General features: G+C 36.9%; 1 protein-coding gene across 1 annotated transcript in view; it reads right to left on the bottom strand.

Annotated features, from left to right (window-relative positions):
* Positions 1-23,220, bottom strand: part of LOC127677743 (solute carrier organic anion transporter family member 1A4-like) — a 39,727-nt gene extending 16,507 nt beyond the window's left edge. Inside the window, 6 exon segments of the mRNA XM_052172760.1 lie at positions 248-346; positions 6,042-6,188; positions 10,761-10,867; positions 16,305-16,437; positions 17,849-17,990; positions 23,161-23,220. Of these exon segments, the coding sequence (XP_052028720.1) occupies positions 248-346; positions 6,042-6,188; positions 10,761-10,867; positions 16,305-16,437; positions 17,849-17,990; positions 23,161-23,220 (688 nt within the window).
* Positions 23,221-23,521: the final 301 nt, after the last annotated feature.

Here is a 23,521-nt window from a genome sequence, read left to right as displayed (position 1 = left end):
CAGTGACAAACTTATAAAGAAAATGCTTTATGGGTGATACTTTGAAATCAAACATGTGGCTAAACACTGAAGAATGGTGGATTTGGAATCAGAAGATGACATTTTATCTTTTCCACTGCTCCCTTAGGTCTATCATATCTAATGTGATAATTTACCTAATAGGATCAAAGGAGGCAGTAGTATAACATTTCTGAGCATTCTCCCACCCTCTGGGACCAGACTGTATAAATAAAATGCATTGTGTTACCTGAATTCATAGACCCAGTGTCTACATAAATGTTTGCACAGTAAGATCCCAACAGAAGTCCAATAAAAGGGCCAGTGGTCATTCCTGTTTCTACAATCCCTGGAAGTAAACAAAGATAGGAAGTTACATAAATACACAAAGAATTTGTTTAAAAAATAAAAGGCTTGAGATTGAATTGTTTTTAAACTTAGATTTCTTTTCCTTACTTTGCAGAACTTGGTCTAAAATGTAGTTGGCTAGGAAATATCTTTTTAGTGAGTTACACACTTTACTACCTCCCATTTGCTTTTTTATATATGCAACATATGTCTATGTTACCTGTACATAAATTGTACATGTACATATGTATATTATCTGTACATGTATTAGGTTTTTATAGATATTGAGAAAGAAGCTCACATTACTTTAATTTGGGATGTTTCCCAGAACCTCCACTTACAGAACTTTTTCTGGGGATGGGAGGCATCAATGGAATCTGATGGGTCACTTCCTATATACAGGGCATGGTGGTGGATCTTCAGGTCATCTGGAGTGCAGCCATAATGTCATCCTGATTCTGTTTATTTCCCAGTAACAAGATAAATGGTTTGACTACACCAATCCTTCCACCATAATGAGGTTCCTCATGACAGGACACAAAACCACACTGTCCAGTCACATAGACCAAAACTTCCAAAGATGTGTTCCAAATGTTTTCTTTTTCCCTTTGTATAAACCATTTGTAGGGGGATGCCAGAGGGGTGGTGTTGGAGAGGTTGCATGTGAGCTGATGCACCCCATAGAGGCAAAGGAAAGAGAAGAGAGGGAAGTGGGATATTATTTGAAATGTAAATGAATGGAATTATTAATAATAAATGAATATATAAATAAACCATTAACTCTGAGATTTATTAAAGTGAATGAAAGTTTATTGACAAAGAAGCCCCATTATTTAAAAACACCTTTCAAATTCTCTTCTACACTGAGAAAACAGCAAGGCTATACTATCACAGGCAGCCCATCTAAGCCATGATGTGAGCAAGGTCCTTTGCTGCTTCCATAGCCATAGTTTCAGAGATTCTTTATGATGGCTAGCTTTCATTGTCAACTTGCCACAACACAGAACTTCCTGGGAGGAGGGTCTTAATAAGGCATTGCCTATGTTGTGTTTACCTATGGACAAGGCAGTAGGAGATTGTGTTAATTAAGTTAATATGGGAAGACCCAATCCAGAGTGGGTAGCACCATTCCCCAGGGAGGTTCTGAACTCTGTGAGAGTGAAGAAACAGTTGAGCACAACCATGTAAGCAAAGACATAAAATGCATACATTCACTCCTCTGCTCTTGTGGGTGTGTCCAGCTCCGGCAACCCTGACTTACCTGCAGTGATAGAATTGTAAGCCAGAGTTACCCTTTTTCTCCAAATTAAATCCTTTATCTCCAAAGTTGCATTTTTCTCACAGAGAGAGAGAGAGATGAAACTAGCACTATTTCTAAAGTAGTGCTTGTTGTAATAAACTTCTTGTACTATGGCTTCATCAAAGCTCTATTCTTAAAACAAACTTCCACAGAAAGAATGTGTCCTCATAACAGCACTTCACTTTGATGTTATCCTGGTCACATTTCTTTTTTTTTTTTTTTAATATTTTTATTTTCTATATTCTTTGTTTACATTCCAAATGATTTCCCCTTTCCCGGATCCCCCCTCCCCATATGTCCCATAAACCTTCTTCTCTCCATCCCTTCTCCAATCACCTCCCTCCTTTTTCTCTGTCCTTATATTCCCTTCCAGTGCTAGACCAAGCCTTTCCAGGATCAGAACCCTCTCCATACTTCTTCATGGGAGTCATTTGTTATGCAATTTGTGCCTTGGGTATTCAGGGCTTCTGGGCTAATTAATATCCACTTATCAGAGATTACATTCCATGTGTATTCTTTTGTGACTGGGTTACCTCACTTAGGATGATATTTTCCAGATCAAACCATTTGCCTAAAAATTTTGTGAATTCATTGTTTCTAATTTCTGAGTAGTGTTCCATTGTGTAAATATACCACATTTTCTGTATCCATTCCTCCTTTGAGGGGCATCTGGGTTCTTTCCAGCTTCTGACTATTATAAATAAGGCTGCTATGAACATAATGGAGCATGTGTCTTTATTGCATGCCAGGGAATCCTTTGGGTATATAACCAGGAGAGGTATAGCAGGGTCCTCTGGAAGTCTCATGTCCAGTTTTCTGAGGAACCTCCAGACTGATTTCCACAGTGGTTGTACCATCTTACAGCCCCACCAGCAGTGGAGGATTATTCCTCTTTCTCCACATCCTCCCCAACACCGGCTGTCTCCTGAGTTTTTGACCTTAGCCATTCTATCTGGTGTGAGGTGAAATCTCAGGGTTGTTTTGATCTGCATTTCCCTAATGACTAATGATGTTGAGCACTTCTTAAGGTGCCTCTCGGCCATCCGAATTTCTTCAAGTGAAAATTCTTTGTTTAGATCTGTACCCCATTTTTAATAGGGTTATTTGGTTCCCTGGGGTCTAACTTCTTGAGTTCTTTGCATATATTGGATATTAGCCCTCTATCAGATGTGGGGTTGGTGAATATCCTTTCCCAATTTGATGGTTGCTGTTTTGTCCTTTTAACAGTGTCCTTTGCCTTACAGAAACTTTGTAATTTTATGAGGTCCCATTTGTCAATTCTTGATCTTAAAGCATAAGCTATTGGTGATCTGTTCAGGAACTTTTCCCCTGTGCCCATGTCCTCAAGGGTCTTCCCCAGTTTCTTTTCTATTAGTTTCAGTGTGTCTGGTTTTACATGGAGGTCCTTGATCCACTTGGAGTGAAGTTTAGTACATGGAGATAAGAATGGATCAATTCGCATTCTTCTGCTTGCTGACCTCCAATTGATCCTGGTGACATTTCTTATCTTGGTTCTTTTCAACCATACCTGGTTTCTTTGAAACCAGTTCTAGGCTCTCCCAATGTATCTATACTTCAGAATCTCTCCTGAGCCATCCTTACCCACATTAAATCCAGATCCATTCATCAACTTCCTTCTCTTCACTTTAGATTCTGTCTTTTCCTCCATCTCTGTAGTTCTATGGGTTAATCTTCCTGTGTATGCCTGACTTCTCAATACCAAACCTTTCTATCTGCCTCATTCTTTTCAACACTTCCTTTTGTTTGATGTCCTCTTTGCAAAGATTCCTACAAGATCTCCAACCTTCACTGAATCATTTCCTGTCCTACACTGTCTGTCTGTCCTTCTGCTCAAATGCTTCCTGATTCTAAGATTCTCTCTTGGTGCCACAAGTGACCTCCACATGGGTCACTTTCTCCACTATTGTTCATTTCATTCATTATTTGGGAGTTTTACATAATGAACCTTGATAACATTCATTTCTCAGTCTTCTCAGGTCCATCTCCATCTCATGACCTCCCACAAATTGGAGAAAAAAGAAAAATCTAAATCTAATCCATTTATTCACTGGAACATGGCCAAACTCCTAGTGACCAGCACTTTAAATAAAAGAGTCCTTCCCCCCACACACCACTGCTATTAACCATCAACACTGAAAATATACCCTTCAGAATCACTGTCACAATTTTTAAGAGTTCTTCTCACTTGATTCCTGTCTAGACTGTTTTTCAGGAGTGGAGAGGATAATGATAGGTGTCAGAGTTTTCCAAGCATCTTCCTAACAGACCTGATATCTTTTCTGAGTTGTTCTGTGGATACTGCAGGATCTGCAGATTATACATTCCTTCTTGCAGAGCAACAGGACTCTGGGCTTGGATTCCAATACAGAGGCTCATTCATGGAGGCTACAGGACTGACACTGAAGTGGAGAGAGGGTACCTGCTTGTTGGTGGTATCTCTCATCCATGCACTGAGTCCCTCCTAAACACTGTTGGTATCAGCTGTGGCTTCATGCTGGTTACCATAGCTAGAAATTGCTGGGAAGACTTGCCTTGATTTTGCCTCTAGCCTGATTTAGGAGCTGTGTATGCCTCGGCCATCTTGACTTCTATACACTTTTAACCTTTATTCTCTTAACTTACTTGATATTGCTGGCCAACTCCTTTTCTGTCTGCTTCCTCCTAACACCTTCACCAAACTGTGAATTTATCATTTACTTTGTTCCTATGGATACTTGTTGAAGTTGCCACCTCTCACTGTACTCACTGAGAAAAATCTCCAAGTATGTGGATCTAGGGATTCTCAATACATATGTGCCTCCCCAATGCAACCTGATCTCATTTAACTTGTTGTCTCCATTGATAACTTTCAGTTTTATATTTGGCTTCAATATCTCTTCAGCACCAAATTTATATTTCTAATATGTGTTTTTATTATTTGATTATATATGCATATTTATAATATTTATATAATTATTTACCTATTATTTAAGAAATTTAGATATTTTTGTAGTAAACATAAGATACCCAAATTATATTATTATATTTTATATATTTTATATATAATATGTCTCTATAATTTTGAGAGAGATCCATAATATAAAAAAATATTGTAGGAAAGTTATTCTTTAGATGTGTGTGTATTTAGATTAACAGTAGAAAATTTTATCGTCAAATTAATAAGTCTCTAAAATATGACAAAAAGTTAGTTAATTGAATTCTTCTTGATTAACACAGCCTATTTCTGTCATTTCTTTCACTCATCCTTTTGTAAGTGATGTGTCTACATTAATTGAAAACCCCATGTACAAAGCTCTGGGTTTATAATCAAGTACAGATGGATTTACTTAAGAACACAAGCAAACTTTTCATAGCAAACTCAAATCATCTAGCAGACAACATAAGGAGGTGGACAGCAAATTTCTGGTTGCCTGAGAGATGCATACTGTACTTTTAAAGATAATTTAAAGGAATATAACCCAAAATATAAACATGGACATTTGGTAAAACAATGCAGAAACATGTCTAGGCTGAGATATTCTTAGAAGGAAGCTGTATCATTAACATCATAGATGATCAAAGTGTAGAGCCTGGAGAAGTAAGATAGTAGCTGATAAGTAAGAAGATAGTTGGTATGGTGAACATGATAGACAAGACAGGATTAAAACAGTGTTTGGTAAGGCTTACTCAGCAAGAGAACATGATAAGAGAAAACACACCAGTGATGGCTAAAGGCAGGTAAAGGCACTTGTCCACCAAACCGGAACCTAAACAACAGTTCAATCCCAGGCCTAACTCCTAAAAGAAAAGCTGGTTTCTAACTTTCACACTGTCATGTACATGTATAATACACACACACACACACACACACACACACACACACAAACACACATACACACATATACACACATACACACACATACACACATACTATATGCAGGCACGTACTCATGTATGCAAGCATGCATAGAAAAAGAGAAACTAAAAAAATTAAATCATATTTTAAAATACTACAAACACAAAATGGGCAATGATGAAATTGCAATAACTTATAGATGAAAACCTAAAAGCAGCAAAAATAGAAAAAAAACCAATTGGGTCAAGAATATTTTCCAGAAAATATAGGAGAATCTGTTAAAAATTTAGAGACAGTGTAGAGGCATCAGAAGACTCTAAGGTCAGGAAATGTGAGGCTTTCCAATGGTGAGAAGCAGTTGGATGAACACCATGTCTGGAGCTACTGGTCAATCTCCCATTGAACAATGTCATGACTTTCAGAGCTATAGCACTCTGCTCACTCACTGGAAACTACAACACATCCAAATCAACAATCGATTTCTACACTGTAAGAAGTTGCTATCCGAAAAACCATAATAAGAATGATTTTCAAACTTACCAATGTATAAAAAAGAGTTTTCAGATTTGGCAAAATCTTCTATGTAGGAAATACCCAAAGGCATAATGGGAGTCTCACCAATTCCACGTATAATATTTCCTACCAGTACATATATCCATATTAATGATTTCATTTCTTTCACACACTCTGCATTAAAACAAGAGAAAACTGTATGAGTATTTGACAGCCAGGAGCTATTGAAAGTGACTAAAAATGTTACAAAAAAATTAAAAATTTCTGTAAGCCTTTATTAAGTCATAAGCTCATGATAATGATTCAAGGACTTACATTACTATGCTGGCTCTGAATCAGTGAGTCACTCCTACTGTGTACTCTGAACAAATACTCAGCAATTGAGTATAGCTGCTATACTAGAGCAAATTCCCACTTCATTGCAAGAAATGAGACAACACATTGACAGTGAGAATATACAGCATAGAAATAAAAAAAAAACAAACACTAAAACCTAGAATTTTCTCTCATCTAAAGGACTCAGTTTTATATAAGTCAGAGGACCCAGTTAGTTAGTAGGTGTGTTGCCTGGATCAATTCATCCACAAGTTTGAGGAAGGGAAAGCAAGCATGCAGATGTCTATGTCTCTGAACATTCATGCTGTACTTACACAGCACAGACAGAAGTTTGGTGGAAATTTGAATTCTCTACAGCTTAAATTCTTAGAAACTAAATTTTTAAGAAAATAGTAAATGTATAGTTTTTCTATAAATTTCATCATTTCTTATCAATAAAGTGCTCCATCAGTTGCTATATCAGGAACTTTGAGTATCAAGTACTAGGCCAAAGGGATCTGAAAGTCAAGAGAAAAAAAACCTTTGAAGGTTTGCATACAGCTTCCAAGTTTATTCTAAGCTAAATGATCTACCATTTCAGAGGCAAATTATGACATCATGTTTTAAGGGAACTGAAAAAAATGTACCCTCTATTGTGGACTGGTCAGGGGTTACCTGTATATGTCCTAAGCACAACTAGACCATGAGGTGTAACTGTTTTTAAAGCTTAGTTCAATAAAATTAATTTACATATCTAAGAATTCATATTCTTATCTTTAAGAAACTCAAGGGATGAAGATGCCAATGCATCTCAAAGTTTTTTGTTGTTGTTGGGTTTTTTTGTTTGTTTTTGTTTTTAACACAGAAATATTCCTGCCCAAAGGAAAAACAGGGACAAAAAATGGAACAGGGACTGAAATAAGGGCCTACTGGGAAATGACCTCACCTGAGGATACATCATGTCTGCAGAAACCAAACCCAACACTGTTGCTGTGGTGAAGAGGTGCTTGTGGACAGTATATGGCAGTTCTTGGGTAGGTCCAGCCAGCAACTGACCAATGCAGAGACAGATGCTTAGAGCCAACCATTAGGCTGAACTCAGGGAACCTGGTGGCAGGAGGATTGGAGGAGTAGAAGGGGAATCACATCCACATTTGAAGGACAAAATAGCCTGGCCTGACAAACCAGTTCTCCCAGAGACCAGACCACAAACTAAGGAGTGTACATTAAGGGATCTTTGGCTCCCAATACATATGCAGAAGAGGATGGCATTGCTGGACAGCAATGAGAGGGGGAAGCCCTTGGTCCCAGGGAGATTTTATGCCCCAGATTAGGGGGATGCTGGAGCTGTGGGGTGGGAGAGTGTGGGTGGGTGGGGGAGCACTCTCATACAGACAAAAGGGAGGAGGAAGGTAGGTATGGGATGGGGAGGGGTAATAGAGAGGTAACCAGGAAGTGGGCTATCAAGGGATGGGGGTTGGTAGAGGGGATAACAGGGAAGTGGGATATCATTTGAGATGTAAATGAATGGAATGATTAATAAAAATTTTTAAAAAGAAAAAAAAACATAATGATATCTGTCTAGAGATCACTGGGAGATGCTCAGCACTCTTCTAAAACAAGTGTCAGACACTAGAAGAATGAAGTGCTTTTCTGGGGCTCTGCACATGGGGAGACTTTAATTTCCACTACAATGCAAGGAGAACAAAGGGAACATTTTCCAATGTCAGTTCAAGAGGTGAGAATTGTGGTATGGATGTTACTGTCTTCCATTGTAGGCATAATGTGTATATGCCCTGTGTGCGTATATGTCACTGTCCATCTATGCTTCTCTAAGGCAGTCTGTGACTGGTTTAAATAAAAATATAATGGCTATAGCAAAGGCAGGAAGTAGAAGGTGGGAATTATGGAAGTTGATAGGAATGCTGGTGGATTCCCCACCTAGACTCAGAGGAAGTCAGATATAAGTAACTGAGGAGAGGCAACTAACCATCCATGTGGCAGACATAGAATAGAATAACCTGGTTAAAATATTTTAAGAGCTATTTGGAGAATAAGACAAGCTAATGTCAAAAGCATTGTCAATAAAATAATCCTCCTTGTCCTTAGTCAGGAACTTGAACACACACAATTTCATCACATTGCAGTGCTAATAGGTTTTCTGGGGCTGGGAGCTTCAGATGTGACTGCACTTTGATTACCAATTTAGTTTGATCTCTGTAGATTTCTTCAGGGCAGTGACATTTCAAGCTTTGTAGAGTACTAGAATTTCTGTGGCATAAAAATCCAGCATAAAATGGAGATGTTCTGGCTTGATGTGATTCTACTGAGTTACCTCCAGACTAAATATTCAAAAATGTGTGACTTTATACAATTTTACAGTATGTGGCTCAAAAAGCACTTTGTAAAATGGGCATGTGAATGTGTGCCCCTTCATGGGTATATATATATATATATATATATATATATATATATATATATATATATATATATATCTCACATATGTACAGGTGGCCAAGAGGGCCTGAAGAGGGCACCAATTCCCCAGGACTGGACTTACAGATGCTTGTGAGCAACCTGATTTCAGTGCTAGAACAAAAACAGGCCCTCTGTATGAATACTGTGGTGGTTTGAATGGAAATCCCTCCCAGGGGCTCTGGTGTTAAATACCTAGTTTCTAGTTGGTAATGATGTTTTGGGAAATTTATGAAGAATGACACTGGAGACAAGTTTCAAGAGTTTAAAGTCTCACTTTACTTCCATATTGCTCTATCGCTGCCCTATGTTAATATTGAGATGTGAGCTCTGAGCTTCCTGTCATTCCTACCATACTTCCCTGACATGATGGCTCCTTATCCTTCTAAGTCACCTAAGTGGTTGACCTAAGACCATCAGAAATGTTAGATATTCACACTATGTTTCCTGACAATAACAAACTCACAGTTATAAAGTAGCAATAAAATATTTTTATGCTTGTACCAGCACAACATAAGGGACTGTATTAAAGGTCTGCAGCATTGGGAATGTTGAAAATCTCTGATGTGGAGCTATAAACATGAATGGACTCTTCCTTGTATAAGTTCCTTTCATCATAAGTTTTATCAGAATAAATAGAAGCAATAATGCATGCAGAAGAAACTAATGCATGCAATACCTTTACATAGCATCTGACTGTGTCCGTGGGGGCATGTCAAGAGATAGACTATCATGGCTCTGATATAATCTATGGACTAATTTGTTGATGCAGTCAATAGAATTACATCTTTGATTGGTACTGAAAAGTAAGATGTAGGTCTATTTGAAGGAATTTGGTCATGAGGGTTTGGTGGTAACAAAGATTGTATCTCACCACTTTCTCTATCTTGTTCTCTATTGTTTCTGTCTACAAAGAAGTCAAGATGAGTGTCAGCCAATGCTCATGCTATTATGGTACTCTGTCATAAACATGGGGCCAAGTAATCATAGGCTGAACACTCTAAAACTGTGAAGGAAAATAAAGATTTCCTCCCATGAGTTTGGGGCTTGGAATTTAATCACAGATAAGGTAATAAATAGAGCATATGTATGGACTTGAGCCAGTATCACAGAGAATGAGAAAACAGGAAATAAAGGAATCACCATTGCTTGGTTGAACTGTACAGTAATGTCTGCATTAATAAGGAAAAAGGAAAAAGGCAAGTTCCTGGGTAAAGAAGGGACTTGGTACACAGCACATATCCAGTTAAGCTTCTTTTGGGCTGTATTTTCTATTTGTATAATCACTGTGATAGATAAAATTTGTTAACTTGATACAAACTTAGACAGACTGGAGAAGAAGAAATTTCAATTGAGGAAGTGCCTCCATCATGTTGGCCTGTGGGCATGTCTATAATGCATTTTACTTCTTGGCTAAAATGTGATGTTAGAAGACATCAATTCATGTGAGGGGTACCACCACAGGGCAGGTGGGCTTAAGCTGTATAATAGACATATCTAAGCTAGCCAGAGAAGCCAGCTAGGATGCAATATTCTCCAGTGGTCTGTATCTGCAGGTTCCTGCTTTGGCTTTCCTCATGGTTAACTCTAACTGGTAAACTAGATAAAATCTTTCCTCTCCAACTTCCTTTTAGTTAATGACTTATTACAGTAATAAAAAATCAAACTAGACCACATAGATGACATAGTGTGCTTAAATATATTCTTCTAAATTGTTTTCTCTTGTGGGACAAACTCTACAATGTTGCGTAAGAAACAGAATCTTCTTTATAATATTATTAAGACTCAGGAGGGAGAGTATGCTAGATTATTAAACATTTCACTTCCCTGGAGGAAAATAATTTTTTTCATATGTCTTACATGTCTACTAAATTCAGTGCCATATTAAAACTTTTCATAAGAGAGCATTATTTTTTTTAAGCCTCTGACCCAAAAGAATTAGAAGCACAGGCCTACCTGCTGGGTCTTGTGTTGGCTTTAAGGTCTGGGATCTGTTTTCCATACACAGGAAGCTGTTTGAGAATGAGTTGCTTGTAGGTAAAATTGCTGTTTCATATTCGTATCTGTATGGACACACACAGGAAAAATTCACTGTAAAGACTGCAAGGAGAGCATCTGGAGATTACTAACTCCTGATATCCTGAAAACAGGGTGTCTAGAGCCAGTAAAGACATTTCCACAGCAGTTAGTCTAATAATTATGATTTCTATTGTGTCCCGTCCCCCCACAGCATTTAGCTGTGACCCTCTTGGCCTGCAGCCTCCACCCTTCCCCTGGTTTTATCTCTGGCCCTTGTTCCATTGGGAACAATACAGCTGCTTTCACCTTAACAACCAAGGCTGCCTCAGGGCAGTCTTACCTGGAGACCAGCAGAAACCTATGTGACTGGAAGCAGGCAACCCACTGAGAAGAAGAACCAAGGAATTCGTGGCCATTTGGGGGGCAGGGTTGTTTTCTAAAGACTATATATATATTGGCTAAATAATAGTAAAGTCAGTCTTTATTGGCAACTGTCATCTTGACTCATTTCCCTTTCGTCCCCTTCCTGTTTATCCCCAGAATTCTCTTCCAGGTATCCGGTTTGCATGTGGCCGCGGGCGGCTACACTATTGCATGGCAAGCAAGATGATATAGCAGATAAAGTACTTGGGACAAAAGGCTAATAATCTCTGTTCAGTGCTTGGAACCTACATTAATGTGTGTGCACACACACACACGACATAGACACAGACACAGACACACAGACACACAAACACACACACACATACACACACACACATACACACACACACACACACACACACACACACATGCATATTCATGCACATAAATGCAGGTACACAAATAATCAAAACCTTAAACTGGCCAGGTAACTGAGCTGCATAAAATTGGTGTGGTGGCCCATGCCTGCTACCAAAGCACCTGAAAGGTGAAAAAATTAGAACCAGAAACACAAAGTCACTTTCACTTACACAGAAAGTCTGAGACCATCCTGTGGTATATTTTCTAAATATAAAAAATAAATTAAAGAAACATTAACAAATGAATGAAAGTAAGTAGGCAATATCATCAAAAGAGATTGATAATCAAAAAAATAGACTTATTTATAGTTATTTTCAAGTCTCTCCATGAGATAGTTTTCTTATTTTCTAATCAACTCTGTAACTTCTAAATGACTCTTTCCTGGAAATAATTGGTGTGAGATAAAAGAACAAAATCAGGGCTGGTGAGATGGCTCAGCAGGAAAGAGTACTGACTGATCTTCTGACGGTTCTGAGTTCAAATCTCAGCAAGCACATGGTGACTCACAACCATCCATAATGAGATTCAACACACTGTTGTGATATGTCTGAAGACAGCAACACTGTGTTCACATATAACAATAAATATTTTTTTTAAAAAAAAGAACAAAAGCAAGAAAAAAAGAGAGATACAATAAAGTAGAATCAAGAAGACAAAATTTTTAGAGACAGAAACAATACAAAACCAGACAGGTGGTCTGTATTCTGTGAGTTGTGTGAGTTGTGTATCCATCGTTTCTGAGAATTCAAACAATTGTTCTTTCATATGTTCAATAACTCCAACAAAAGAAAACTCTACATATTATAATTATTTGTGACAAAATCGATCATGTGACAACAGTGTCATGGTACCAAACGTACCAATATAATGTAGACATTTAACTTGAACATATCATCAAGAATCATTGTCCTAGAAAGAAAATAACAGCAGGTAAACATAGAGAAAAATGTGTTCATCTAAGTCTCTCTCCATTGAAGAGTATGGTGGATTTCTTTCTTTCTTAGATGAAAGAAATCCCAAGGAAGATATGGGCTAATGAATTCAGCATTAATATGAAGCTATACTTGCCAACATTATAGCTTCTATACTACATGATATAAGACAGAAGTCAGAATAACTATCTCTTAGAACAACTGCCTAGACATTTTAACAGAGGCTGTCAGTGAATTTCTGGAGTCATGCTGTGTCTGTCTTCCCATGATCCCATGAAAATAGGTCAGCCTCAAAGAATTATTACCTATAGTATCTGGTGATAAAACACAATAATAGTCAAATATTTCTTGGTATTGATTTGGACTGAATGAAAACTAAAAAGATAATTTTTAAATTCCATTCACAAAATTTCAGTTCCCTTCAAAATCACCCAAGTAGATAAAATAACCTTTATTCGGTTCATTCATTGTCCACTTAAAATTAAATTGTTTATTCAAGGGCCAGTTATTTCCTCAGTTGTCAATAAAAGAGCAGTAAAGGGTTCAAAATAAATTATGGAAGCTCATTTCCTCAAAGATAAAGTGATATAGATGTGGAGATGTAGTTCAATTTGTCACTGGCGTCTGGCAAGCAACAATCCAGGATTTGATCCTGAGCAATCAATAATATTGGGCATGGTAAGAAATGCCTGAAATCCCAGCACTCAGGGGATGAAGGCCAGAGAAACAGAAGTTATTGATTATTTTTAACTTCTGAGATATTTTCAGATGGCCCTGAACTACATGAAACTCTGTTTCAGACAAAGAAAAACAAACAAAAATTAGGCTTGTGAGATACCATATGCCTTCATGGTAACACCACTTGTATGTAAGTCTGACCACCTAGATTACCCTTCAAGTCCCAGTTGGTAAGCAGAGAAAATAGACTCCTCAGTGTTGTTCCATGACCTCACCCAAAATCACACACATATACTGCCACTACTACCACAACATATACAGACAAAATAACAAAATTAAAAAAAAAAAACTGTAGATGAGAGCCTGCAAATGTAGTTAACTTAAGCACAATACAAATTTGAGACTGGGATGTGGATGTGCAAATGGACACTGAATCAGAAGGTCAGGGAAACATGACCATCATGCTGCACAGAGCAACCTGATACATCCCAGGCCTCCATGAAAGGCTGCAAGAAGAGACTCCCAATGAAAGACTCAGATGGGCACACAAGGAAAAGTCTAATGTGATCATTAATGTGCAGATAAGGAATAACTAGATCTTCAGGCTTGTCCTACATCTCTCCATGTTGAAATGCTCACAGGATGTGCAAGAGGATCCACACAGATACACTGAGGACACAGATGAGAAAGTGAGGGCCGTTATATTTTCAAAACATGTGCAAAAAGTTATCTTCACTTTTTCTTCTGCCTGGTAGCCAAGTTTCTACCCCTATGACAAGAGCAGAGAATTCCTTCCTAGATATACACACTATTAAGGTTTCAGAAAAAAACTCAAAATTATCCAGTCTATGTTCAATTACCTATTGAGTTATCCTACTGAAAAAGACAAACAACTCCCATTAACCAAGTCTTCACATGTATGGAGAATTTCTAGTTAACATTCTGTTTTTATTTTTTCTTAGATATGAAGTGATAGCCAAGGACATCAAGGGAACTCTCTACTACAGTAAAATAAATAACAAACAAAAGCTACATTTGAAGGAGCCAGAGAAAATGGTGAAAAAAAAATAGTGTCACAGAGGAAAAGTCATTGAATTCTTGTCCAAATAATAAGATGCTCCCCCAGAAGAGATACACAAGGTAGAGAGGTGTCCTTGACAAGAAAATTTCATATATATGACAACCGCATTGAAGAGACTGGATGGCCATGTTATATCTCCAAAGAAGCACGAAGGAGATAAGAAAATATGAAGTTAGAAAATGAACATTGCAATATATGAATAAAACATAGGGTGCTACTACTCAAATCGCAGCTTCAGAAGGAAGAGGGGATGGAGGGAAGAATATAGTATGAAGGAGAAAAGAGTACAAGAAATTTCACAAAATGATAGAGCAGACAAAAGACATACCAATAGTTACCAATTTCAAATTGTAGACCTAAAAGCTAAAAGAATAAAACAGGCACAAGTGTTAGAATACTAATTCTGATTCCAAAATCCACAAAATTTGTAACAAAATCCTTAAATTGTGTAAGAATTTTTTTCCTCTACAGAATGGAGTGTGGGAGAGTAGACAGCCTAACATGGGTAAGGATGTTCCTCCAATAAATAATTAAGGGCAAGAAAGAGGCAGAGCAGGATGGTTGTTACCACTCAACCTTGGAATAGCCACACTTGGAATTCTAAAGCAAGGTGCTCATCAAGAGTTTATGATAAACCTGAGCACAAAACAAATTTCACGTAAGCCTGGAATATACAGTGAGACCATGTTTTTAAAAGGTAGTCAAAGTAGGACTGGAGAGATGACTCAGTGGTTAAGGGCTCCAAAAAGGGACCTGGATTCTTTTTCTAGTACCCACATGGTAGCCGACAACCATCTGTAACTCTAGTTCCAGGGATCCAACATCCTCTTCTCATTTTTGTATGTAACACACACACACACACACACACACACACACACACACACACACACACACACACACAAACACACACACACCTACCTATATGTGTGTATTAGATAGATTGACAGATTGATAGATTGATCGATGATAGATGGATAGATGATAGATAGAGGATAGAAAGTTAAATAGATAGAGATAGATATGCAGGTAAAGCACTCACACACATAAAATAGATAAAAAATTTAAATAAAAGAAAAAAGAAATAAGAAAGAATGAGTGAAGAAAGGGAAACAAATAGATGAAGGAAAGAAGAAAAACAAATTCATGAGGAAAATTATGATGGAGAATTCCAAGGAGATGACACTGAGTTGACCTATAAGTTTGTTGTTCACAAGAAGTAGGGGTATAGGAGACAATAGCAAGAGACAGCCACATGACAATCATGTATGTGTTGAGAGATGTTCACTCTTCCAGCTGATGAGGGACTTATCTAATATTCAGAGATACAAACAAAGTCAATCAAATAGAAAAAAAAAATGGACTAAGTAGTAAATCCAAGTTTTAAAAAGGGGTTCTATAACAAAAATAGGGTGGTTCTATAGTAGGAAATATTTTTAATCAAGTCAATGTAAATAGTGCCTTTTTATATCATTTAACACTAAAGTATTAAAAACTAGGAAGTTACTCAGGCAAACAAAAGACAAAATAGAAAACTGTCCCCAGAAATCAGGAAATGAGGCAAGAAATAAATCAACATAATTTCCATGTGACTATTTTCCATGTAAGTTACTTTAGTAAGCATGAAAATAATCAGCCTTTACATTATTATATTTTTTTTGGTGACTCATGATTATGTCCTACTGTATACATCCTGTAATCAATGTATCTAAATAGTCTTTAGGAAGAACTCAACATATGCATTAGCAGATATTGAGAATGTGTTCGTGTGTTTCAACTTCATGAAAGAGTTGCCTCAAGTCCACACTTCACAAATAGACTAGTTGGGATCTTAAGTGGACCCTAGGCCACAAGATTCATCCATCATACTGACAGAACAAAGATTTTACTTTCCATATTAGACACCGATATTTTGGGGCAGCACTGTTCCTCCCAGAGAGGAAAATCTGAGCCTCATTTCCTGTAGGTGAAAGTTGAACTTAGAATAACATCAAGGACTGGAATACTCACCTGCCCATGAGGAAATGAGGTAGTGATATTAAAAAACACCCCAAGCCCATAACTGCACATCCAACACCAATCATGATAGGTCTGTGCAGTTTTGTTCCAAAATAACTCACAAATATAATTAACAGAAGGTTTCCTGGGAGCAGAAAATGAGAATGAATGTTTAGTATTGGCAACTTTTAGTCAACAGAATCTTCAGCTTTTAGATTCCAAGTTTCATTGTTTCACAATCACATTAAGAATACAGGAATGGGTGCTTAGGATATTTTATGTATTTTTTAATATGTAAAAAATAATTGGATCCTAACAGAAGTATATCTATCATTCTAGTGTATTTTAAAGTCTCTATTCACACTTATCTTGTCCTTGTGATTGGATACAAAAGTAAGAGTAGGCCTGCATGTCACCTTTGATATGTCTTCTCATGCTTTCTCAATATAATATCAAATGGGTTCATGTTTTTAAACATACTATTAAAAATGCTTTCATTGCTCAACATAGTCAAGATGGATGCCTGCTTGTATTGTCACTTCTTTCCTTAGACCAGATAATACTGTTCAGAGTCCTAATGCCCCAAATAGGACTTATTATCCAACTTATGCCTACATTGCTGGAGTCAAAAGTCAAAACTAAAGTTCATCTTTTTTGGTTTATGAGAAATCTTGATTAAAAAATATTGTTGGGAAGCCCTAAACTGACAGAGAGTCTTTTAATTAACATGTGTGGTAGTTGAAAGAACAAGTTGGACCTGGAAGCACAGACCCTTCATCCCCAGCTGCTGGAAAGCCAGAAGAAGAAGAATGTAAGATCAAAGTCAGCCTAGACTACAGAGTGAGTTCAAGACTAGTCTGGCAAACTTAGTGAGAACTTTCTTTGCTATTCTGATTTAAACACATTAAAGACAATTTCACAAGGAAAAAAATGTAAAAACTATGAATAAACTCAAGATTGGATACACAAAGAGTTCCATGTCACTTGGTTTATGAGGGAGTCTTTCCCTCTTTCACATTTTGTACTCTCATATCCCAGTTCTTGAATGCAAATGAGGAGTTGGAGTTCATCCTCTCTTAAGAATTGCATTTGACAAAACTCAAACATAAGAATCCCAATTTTCCCCAGAGTCTAGGAAGAGGTGGAGAGCCATCAACCTCACAGGCACAGATGTGGAAGAGAAATATTTGCTCTATCCTTGGGAACATAAATTCTCCCAGATTCACACAGCCTCCTTCTATATTGGTCATGGAAATTCCCCACAATCTTTTTGAATTGTCAAATGACAGATTAAAAGATTAATACTCTAAATCTGCTGAACTCCTGGTTCAGCAGGAACCAGGTGTTTTCTCCTGTGGTAAAAAGGAGAAAAACAGTCAGTGTATGTGTCAATCATTAGCAGACATCGTGATAATACTGAAATAAGTGGCTACTTCAACAGCAACCAAGGCTACCAATAAATTTCAGAAAGCATGGATCTCATATTAAATGATCTAATGTAAGAATAAGGAGAAAATATCAACATATAAAAGTAAGTATATATAAAAATAACTTACCTATATTAAAGCTGCCACTGATAAGCCCAACTATAGATGTGGGGATACCAAATAGCTTCTCTATTTGTGTGAGCATGGAATTCATGTAAGTTCCTGATAGTGATTTGGATACATATGCTCATGTTAATGCCAACATAAACACCTAGAAAAGATGTGTAAGAAAAAATGAGAAATTTTTCTGATTATTAATCTCTTATCTACTGATCAACACCTAATGATGGTGATTGTATTCAGCATAGACAGCCCTTGAACACGCAAGAAACTTTAAAGTGTAATCTCTCCTCTGCCATGTGATCCTTTCTCTGGACATGCAGTTAGAACAGTTGGTTAGCATTTGTGTTGTTAATAGGTAAGACTTTTCTCATTTATCAGTGTACCTCATTGATACAGAAAAATATGGAGTTGTTTTATATAAGACACAGACAGGTATTAATGGGGCTTCAACACTATACTGTTATCTGAAGGACAAGTGTTACTCTGTTAAAGAAGTGAAGGAAAAGAACGAAGGATTACATGAAGGCATTGTGTCTGCAGCAAGACCACTGTGTTTCTTCCTCACACAATATTCTTTGTAACACTTTATCTCAGCAATCCAAATGGTGTTCATGGCATATAAATATAGAGCAGAACATTTTTGTACTCTATTTATGAATTTATTATCACAACCACCAATAATTTGGATAATCCTTAGCTGAAAAATATGCAGAAAAAAATAATAAGATTGGGGAATGAGAACACCCAGTTCTGTTAGTTCAAAAGTATAGACATTTGACTTCTAATTCCAAATGCTATTTCTAGAGATGTTCTCTGTCCCTACTGTACATCTTTCAGAGAATGTGACTGAGGCTTGACAATTTTCTTATGAGTTTAGAAGTTCAGATCCTATATTTAAAAGTGAGATCTACCAATTTAAAAAGAATACAGAATAAGGAAGATTTATTTTATTTTTATGTTTTGATGAAGAAAGCTAAATAGTCAGTGAGCCCACTAGTGTTTCTCAGAAGTATTTTGCCCTGTGTAGAAAGAAAATAAATCTGTAGACACATACATTCAGGTCTTCTATTAAATAACATCAGTATTCATGAGCGCAATACGACTGAATTTAAAATTCAGCACTCTAGAGTCTGAAGCAAAATCTTTTAGAGCAGTCTTTTCCTCTTTCTAAGGTTGTCTATTTTAAATCCTTTTTTCTTTTATTATCTCTTTATGTGTATTTGTGTATATGTATATTTTCATGTGGAATTAGTTCATTTATGTATATGTACATGGAGAGACCAGAAGACAACCTCAAGTGTAATTCCTCAAGAATTATACATTTTTTTTCCTTTTTAAATGGGGACTCTTGTTAGCTTGTAACTCACCCAGGAAACAAGACTGGCTCATCAGTGAGCCCTGAGTATCTGCCTGACTCCATCTTTCCATGCTGAAATTATTGTCACCATGCTTAGGTTTTATGCAGACATTAAGGACTGAAGAAGGCTCTCTTGCTTCTTAAGCAAGTACTTTGTTGATCAAGGTATCTTCCCAGGCCCCTTTAGAAGTTGTTCTTTCTTTTCTTTAAGAGTTTATAATGATTAAATTTAATTTTGGGTAATTTCATACATACATGGTGTATTTTGATTATTATTTTCTTCTTGTCTTTTCCAAATTGATAGCAGTGCTTTTTTTTTTATAGTTTATGAGTTTTAGTTTGGTTTTTAGGAGGTAGCTTAATCTGTGCTATCTGTGTAGACACTAGATGACAACTAAGTATGGGTATTTGGTAATGCATGGCTGAAAGTCTTAAAGGAAATAATTTCCCCTGTCTTGGAAGGCTTCTTTCTTCTTTCTTTCTTTCTTTCTTTCTTTCTTTCTTTCTTTCTTTCTTTCTTTCTTCTTTTTTTCTTTCTTTCTTCCTTCCTTCTTCCCTTTCTTCTTTCTTTCTTTCTTTCTTTCTTTCTTTCTTTCTTTCTTTCTTTCTTTCTTTCTTTCTTTCTTTCTATCTTCCTTTTTTCTTTCTCTCTCTCTCTCTCTCTCTCTCTCTCTCTCTCTCTCTCTCTCTGTCTCTCTCTCTCTTTCGTCTCTTATTAACTAAGTTATTTATTCACTAGTGTCCTCCACTCACATAGCCCCTCTCTCTCTTCTGCTGCACTTCTTCTCTGAGAAGGGGGAGGCCTCCCCTTGGTACCAACCCAATCTGGCACATCAAGTCATTATAGGACTAGACATATCATCTCCCACTTGATGCTAATCAAGGCAGCACAGGTAAGGGAACAGAATCCACAAGTAGACAACAGAGTAGGCTGTCACAGACAGCCCATGCTACACTTGTTGGGGAAGCCATATGAAGACCAAGCTGCACATCTGCTATATATGTACAGGTCCAGTCTATGCTTGCTATTTTGTTTATGGTTCAGTCTCTAGGAGCCCATACAAATCCACATTATTTTATTCCTTTGGTTTTCTTGGGAAGTCCTCATCACAGCATGGCCCCTTACTCCTTCTCCCAAATCTTTCACAGAACTCTTTGAGTTGAATCTAATGTTTGGCTATGAGTCTCTGTATCTGTTTCACTCAGCTGCTAGGTAGGAACTATCAGAGGAAGTTATACTAGGATGATACATATGAGAGTATCATTAGTAATGTCAGGGATTGATTCTTGCCTATGGGATGAGTCTCAATTTGGGCCAGTCATTGGTTGTCCATTCCCTTTCTCTCAGCTCCATATTTGTACCTGCACTTCTTGTTGGCAGGACAAATTTTGGGCAGGTTTTATGGGTGAGTTGGTGTCCCTATACCTCCACTAGGAATCCTGCTTGGTTATAGGATGTTGGCCACTTCAGGCTCTTTATCCTCCAATGATAGGAGTCTGAGCTAGCATTACCCTCATAGAGTCCCTGGAGCCTCCCCCATCCCAGGTCTCTAGCACATCCTAGAGATGTTCTTCCAAAGGGAGACTTTTCTTACTATTTCTAAACTTAAGAATCAATAAGTTCAGTATGAACCTTTTGACCATGCTAGTATCTAGATGTTTCTAAATTCGTAAGACAGAAGTCTGATATTTTTAAACAATTCTATAAAGATTTTTTTCTTGAAAACTCATGGTTTTAACTTTTTCCCCCACACTATTTACACCAATATCTACTGTCATTAAATTCCCACGGAAAATAACTCTGGTGTTTTGCATAGAAATGCCTTCCATAAGCTCATAGATTTGAAAGCTTAGCCACCAGGAAGTGACACTAATAGGAGGTATGGACTTATTGTAGTATGTGCAACCTTATTGGTTGAATTATGTCACTAGGAATAAACTTGGAAGTTTCAGAAGCTACAGCCAATATGTTCCCCCTCGCTTCCTGGTGCCTGTTAATCTGCATATAGAATTCTGGGCTTCTTCTCTAGCACCCACAGGCCACCATGCTTCCTACCATGACAATAACTTACTAAACTGCTGACCATATAAACCATCCACAATTAAATATTTTTCCTTATAAATGTTGCACTTGCCATGGTGTCTCTTTATGGTAATAGAAACCTTAACTTGCAATGAAAGTCAAACTTGAGAAGTCGTGTTTATAATGATATCTCATGGTATTTCTTTATAAATGCTATTAATACTAGTAACTGCTAATTATAATACTCAACACTATCCTAACTTTGAAGCTGGAGTTGCAGCTTGGTAGCTAAGACTACTGGCTGCTTTTGCTGAGGAGCTGGGTTAAGCTCTGAGCACGCACATGGGAGTTCAAAATCACTTGTATCTACAGATCCAGGGGATCCAATATTTTCTTCTGGTTTACAAGGATATCAGACACACAACTGGTCTACCAACATACCTAAGGTAAAATACCAATATACATAAAATAATATACAAATTTAGAGAACTTAAAACATCTTAATGGTGGAGGAGTAGGTATAGATTAGGGACAGAGGAATTTCTTGGCATGTGTGAGCTCCTAAGGATAATCCCTCATATCACTAGGATTAGATATTACACACACACACACACACACACACACACACACACACACACATACACACACACACACACACACACGCACGCGAGAGAGACAGAGAGATGTGTGAGAAGAGTAAGTGAGGGGGATCTCAAAATGATTTTTAAAAAATCTTTAAACATAGTGCTACCATTACCTTTTCAGATGAAAAACATTGAAGTATAAGCAGACTGCATAGATTGCACAGAATGGTGAGTATATTAAGCATCTGGGTAAGGTTAGAAGCCAAGAAATATGAGCTCCTCAGAAGAATGTGAGAACTGAAGTATACCTTGAAGGGCTTTAGGTTCTAATAATTTGTATATCATTAAAGGTAATCACTTTCCAGAGTCTGAGCCTGAAGCATCTTTTATATTAATAGATGGATTCTTTCACATGTGAACAAAGGTAAAATGAGCATTTGATAAGATGACTTAGGTAGCAGAAGCTTAGAGAGGAATGATAAGAACTCTGGAGAAACTGGCTAGTGCTTAATTTTCCTGGGTTAATGTAAGTTCACATTTGGTAATGTAAACATGTCTTTGGAGTTATAAGAACAATATTTGTATCGAAAATACTGAAAACCACTAATGCACCTAATAGAAGGATTTGTTTTCTTATAAATAGTAATTGTTATGTTGCCAATGATTGAAAAAAAATATTTGTCAGACTGAGTCATAAAGGCATCTTTACATATTAAACAACAGGATACTTCTGTTAGGAAACTCTTTCCTAACTGTGGTCCCTGATTTTATGACAGGAACACATGAAGGTTGAGCACTGCCAAATCCCACAACATAATTCACATCCAACACATCTTAAACACTACCCTCCTTTAAGACCCTCTAAATCAGTGGTTTTCAACCTTCTTAATGCTCATGACATTTTAAATTCAGTTCCTTATGTTGTGTTGACCCCAACCATAAAATTAATTTTGTTACTACTTCATAATTATAATTTTGTAAACTGTAATACAATATCTATGGTTTCTGAGAGCCCTAGTTGATCCTTTTGAAAAACCTCATTTGATACCTCCAATGAAGCATGACTCACATGTTGAGAACCCCTGTTCTAAACCATTTTGTTAAATTTTCATGGTTAAATAATCATGACTAAACATCTGTAATTAGAAAGCCAACTTCTTTATGGGAAGAAATTAACAACATACTTGATAAATGGCTTTTGTGTTGGAAAACTTCATGAAAACTATGTAATATTGCAAGCACTTTCAGTGATTGCTTGAAAAGACTTCCATGAATATATATATATATATATATATATATATATATATTCATGTATATGTATATATATATATGCAGATATAGAAACAATTCATACCTTGATCTTGGAAAAGCATCTGATTCCATGGGGTGCAACTCTTTTCTCAGATTTTCCCATGTTGCTCTTCTGATTGTTTCTTGGTTTCTATTCTTTAAACAATCTTACTGCTGCCTTTCCAAGAAAGCAAATAGTTATCAATTAAATTATTCACTAGACTGTAGTAAGTCATTTCTAAAAACCAAACCAAACCAAACAAACAAACAATAAATAAAACAATGACAAACACCCTAAACTCTCTTAAAGCTAGGGTATTTTATTCAGAGTTTATGTTATTACGATGAAATGCCAGGACCAAAAGCAAACAAGAAGTAAGAGAGTTTATGGTAGTTTACAGTTTTATATCTCAGATCATCACTGA

Source organism: Apodemus sylvaticus, chromosome 2 (genome assembly GCF_947179515.1).
Source record: "Apodemus sylvaticus chromosome 2, mApoSyl1.1, whole genome shotgun sequence".
Lineage (NCBI taxonomy): Eukaryota > Metazoa > Chordata > Mammalia > Rodentia > Muridae > Apodemus > Apodemus sylvaticus.
The sequence above is the reverse complement of the archived record's forward strand: the minus strand, read 5'-3'. Positions and strand labels throughout refer to the sequence as shown.